Source organism: Vicia villosa, unplaced genomic scaffold (assembly GCF_029867415.1).
Source record: "Vicia villosa cultivar HV-30 ecotype Madison, WI unplaced genomic scaffold, Vvil1.0 ctg.000371F_1_1, whole genome shotgun sequence".
In the NCBI taxonomy this organism is placed as follows: domain Eukaryota; kingdom Viridiplantae; phylum Streptophyta; class Magnoliopsida; order Fabales; family Fabaceae; genus Vicia; species Vicia villosa.
This window is the reverse complement of record NW_026705172.1, coordinates 84797-87974: the sequence shown is the minus strand read 5'-3', so window position 1 is coordinate 87974 and position 3178 is coordinate 84797. Positions and strand designations below refer to the sequence as shown.

The 3178-nt window shown below is 35.3% G+C and overlaps 1 protein-coding gene across 1 annotated transcript; it reads right to left on the bottom strand.

Moving 5' to 3' along the window:
• Nucleotides 1–496: 496 nt before the first annotated feature.
• On the bottom strand, nt 497–2545 carry LOC131627599 (E3 ubiquitin-protein ligase PUB23-like). Its single transcript, XM_058898440.1, has one exon. The coding sequence runs from the start codon at nt 2519–2521 to the stop codon at nt 1193–1195; it is 1329 nt and encodes a 442-aa protein (XP_058754423.1). The 5' UTR covers nt 2522–2545; the 3' UTR covers nt 497–1192.
• Between the last annotated feature and the right edge of the window lie 633 nt (nt 2546–3178).

Here is a 3178-nt window from a genome sequence, read left to right as displayed (position 1 = left end):
TTAGGATGGATTTGATATTCATGAAAAAGTGTGGAAGAGGAATTTGTTAGTTGAAGTTGTTGATGATAATTATTGTAGTCATATGAATAAGGAGATGATGAATATGGGTTAAGATGAGGTGGATATGAATAAGGAGATGATGAATATGGGTTAAGATGAGGTGGATGTGGTGAATACCCATGATTTAGATACAACTTTGGTGATGATGATCCATGAATGTAACAAGGTGTAAAAAGTTCCCATGGAAATGATGGAAAGGATGGTGTGGTAGGAGTGGTGTCTATGGTGGAGTAGTATGGAAATGAAGGTGTGTGATAAGGATAATCCATAGGAGGATTTGAGTACATGGATGAAAGCACCAATTGATAGGATGCAAAATGCTAACCCTAACAAGGCTTACAAAACTAAGAGAAACAAGTAAACAAACTAAGAAAATAGAATTAAAAGATAACTTTGATTTCTTTGATTGATTTCCAATGTCTCTATGAGACTACATTATATAATACCCTTAATGGATAATAGACCTAAATGCCCAACAACTATTAAAAGCCCAAGTACAACTAGAATTCAACAACAACACTAATAACTAATATTATTAATATTAATATACTCTTCTATCAAAAGGCACCTACGTTTTAGGTGAAAACGATATAAGATGGCAAGTCTCACCCCGAATACGTTAGACCGGGCTTGAGGAAAAATTATTCCTAAGTTCTCAACCGAAGTCACGACATAAGAAGATCCGTCGGAAGCCCGAAAAATCAAGAGGAGCTCGTAGTAGTATACCTTAATGACATCATATCAACGTCAAAAGACATAGTATTGGTCCTATAGATGTGTGCCAAAAGAATGTTCTAGGACCTCGAGAACCAACATAGATCTACCATAGGAAGACACCTAATCTAAACAAATGTTTGAAGAAAGAACAAATGCTTGAAGAAGAACTATTTGATGATAGAATGAATTATATTTTAACATCTGTTGTATGAATATGTGACGTAGTCATGCACAATATAAACAATTGATCCTAATTTAATTTGTTTCCGACCCATTCTTCATGGACAATATTATTTTAAGTCCACACCTATCCCTTGTTCCATCTAACCTCTATATTCTTTAAAACAAAAAATTCCCAATGAAGGAGTAAAAAGATCAAAACTAAATAAAATGCAAAAAAAGACCCTCTAATTTTTCAAGCACTTGATGATGGATAAGAAGCAAGTAAATTAGTAGGTACACAATGAGACTTCCTCCAAGAGTTTGCATGCAATTTAAGAATCTCTCTTGCTTTCTCCTTAGCCTTATTTCCACTATCAACTTGAAGAACCAAACAAAGCTTTGCAACAACACCTATTTGCAGCATTTCTTGAACAACTATATGTGTTGCAGAGAATCTTGCAACAGATAGAAGAATCCTCACTGCTCTATCATTAGCCATTGTTGAAATCCTCAAAATCTTCTTTGAAACAATAGCTAAACCACATCCATGGCTTAAAAGTTCATATCTTCCATCAGCACTTTGACATAACATCTCCAAGAGCACCAAAATCATCTCACGTGGTTTTCTTTCTTTGCAATCAAGAAGAAGTTCTATCAAAACATGAACACAGCCGGATTCCACTGCTCTCATTCTATTTCTTCCAAATTCAACAAGCTGAATCAATGTTTGTAGTGTTGCTTTTGATGCCTTTTTTGATATCTGATCTTTGAGAAGCTGAACTAATTCCACGAAAAACTCGGACTTTAGATTGGCTAGTTTTGATGGATCAGCAACCTTTGACATAGATTTCAACAGAAAAACTGTGTATGTTCTTGAGTCGTAGTTAGCCTTTTGCAGTAATCTCATTAAAGAGTCTAAAAATTCTCCATTTTTGAAGTTTAAGAGAGTTTTCAAACCTTGTTCTGTTAAATGAAGATTGTAAAGGATGTTTATAGCTTCATCATCTGCACCAATATTAAAGTCTAACGCAAATCCTTCCATATCATCATCATCAAGAATGGTGGTTTCGGATAATTCTGCTGTTGAACATGAAGATGAACAGCTTGTGTTGTTTTTTGTTACTATTGATGCTAAGAACTCTACAGCACCGGCAGATTCAATACACCGTCGATTCGTTTCGCTCTCGGAAGCTATTGTTTTGAGCTTTCTAAGAGATTGAATAAGCAAGTGAGGGGAATCTGAAGAATCAGAAGCTTCTTTGAGTTGTTTTTCTATGAGGGTTTTTGTTGTTGGAGGTTTTGGAGTTGGAATCCTTTGGATGCCATAGGAAGAGTTAATGGTGCACCATGCTTGGATGAGTCTACGAAGAGTGTGGTTCGGTGTGAGAATAATGTGATTTTGATGATCATGTAAGAGTTGTTGTTTTGTGACAGGACATGTATTGTTTTTGGACGAAAAGAGCCATTTTTCGATGGATTGTCTGTCGTAGGTTATTCCTGTTGAGACAGTAACAGGATCATTCATGAGTTGAAGTGAAATAGGGCATAGAAAAAATGGAGAAACATCGATCTGTTGATTCATTGTTGCTTTTTTTTTTTTGGTGGAGAGTGGAGAAAATGAATGAACTTGAGAGAGAGAAGGGTAATGATGTTGTTATTTATAGTTTTCATTTAAACCGTGGGAAAGTCAATACACGGAATATTCATGAAGTTGCTAGAGAGAGAAAGAGAGAGAGTTATGACATTTTCAATTTACTTTATCGTGGGAAAGGCTAAGACCAAATACACCTAGTTAGGTTATGCATCAACTTGAACTAAAGTTCATTTAATTTACCTTCATTTGACTTTCTCTTTTGAGTGTATTCGTTTGTTTCTCTCTCCACGTTGGGTTTGACTGCAAGCCGACATTTAGAAAATGTTGAAGTAATCAATAGAAAAGTTGTTGTTGTAATGCAAATTGGATAGGAAAGAGGCAATAGTAGATTTTTGGAAATTGTAATCTTCACTATCAACATCTAGTATCTACGCTGATGTGTCTGCAACTGCCAGCTACCTCAACTTCATTCCTTCAATGCTTACTTGCATATCCCACTTGTCACCGTTCTTTGTCCAATTAAACTATGTTGTGAACATGCTTTACGTGTCTACTTTGTGTTTTCTTTAAAAAAATAAAAATAAAATAATCAATCTGGTTCTTCTGTAATAATGTGTGGGAGGTTGGGTGTAGCAGTTGCTTGTA

Bases quoted from the DNA above. Each gene is read 5' to 3' on its own strand.
- LOC131627599 (XM_058898440.1), bottom strand. From the start codon at position 2,521: ATGAATCAACAGATCGATGTTTCTCCATTTTTTCTATGCCCTATTTCA.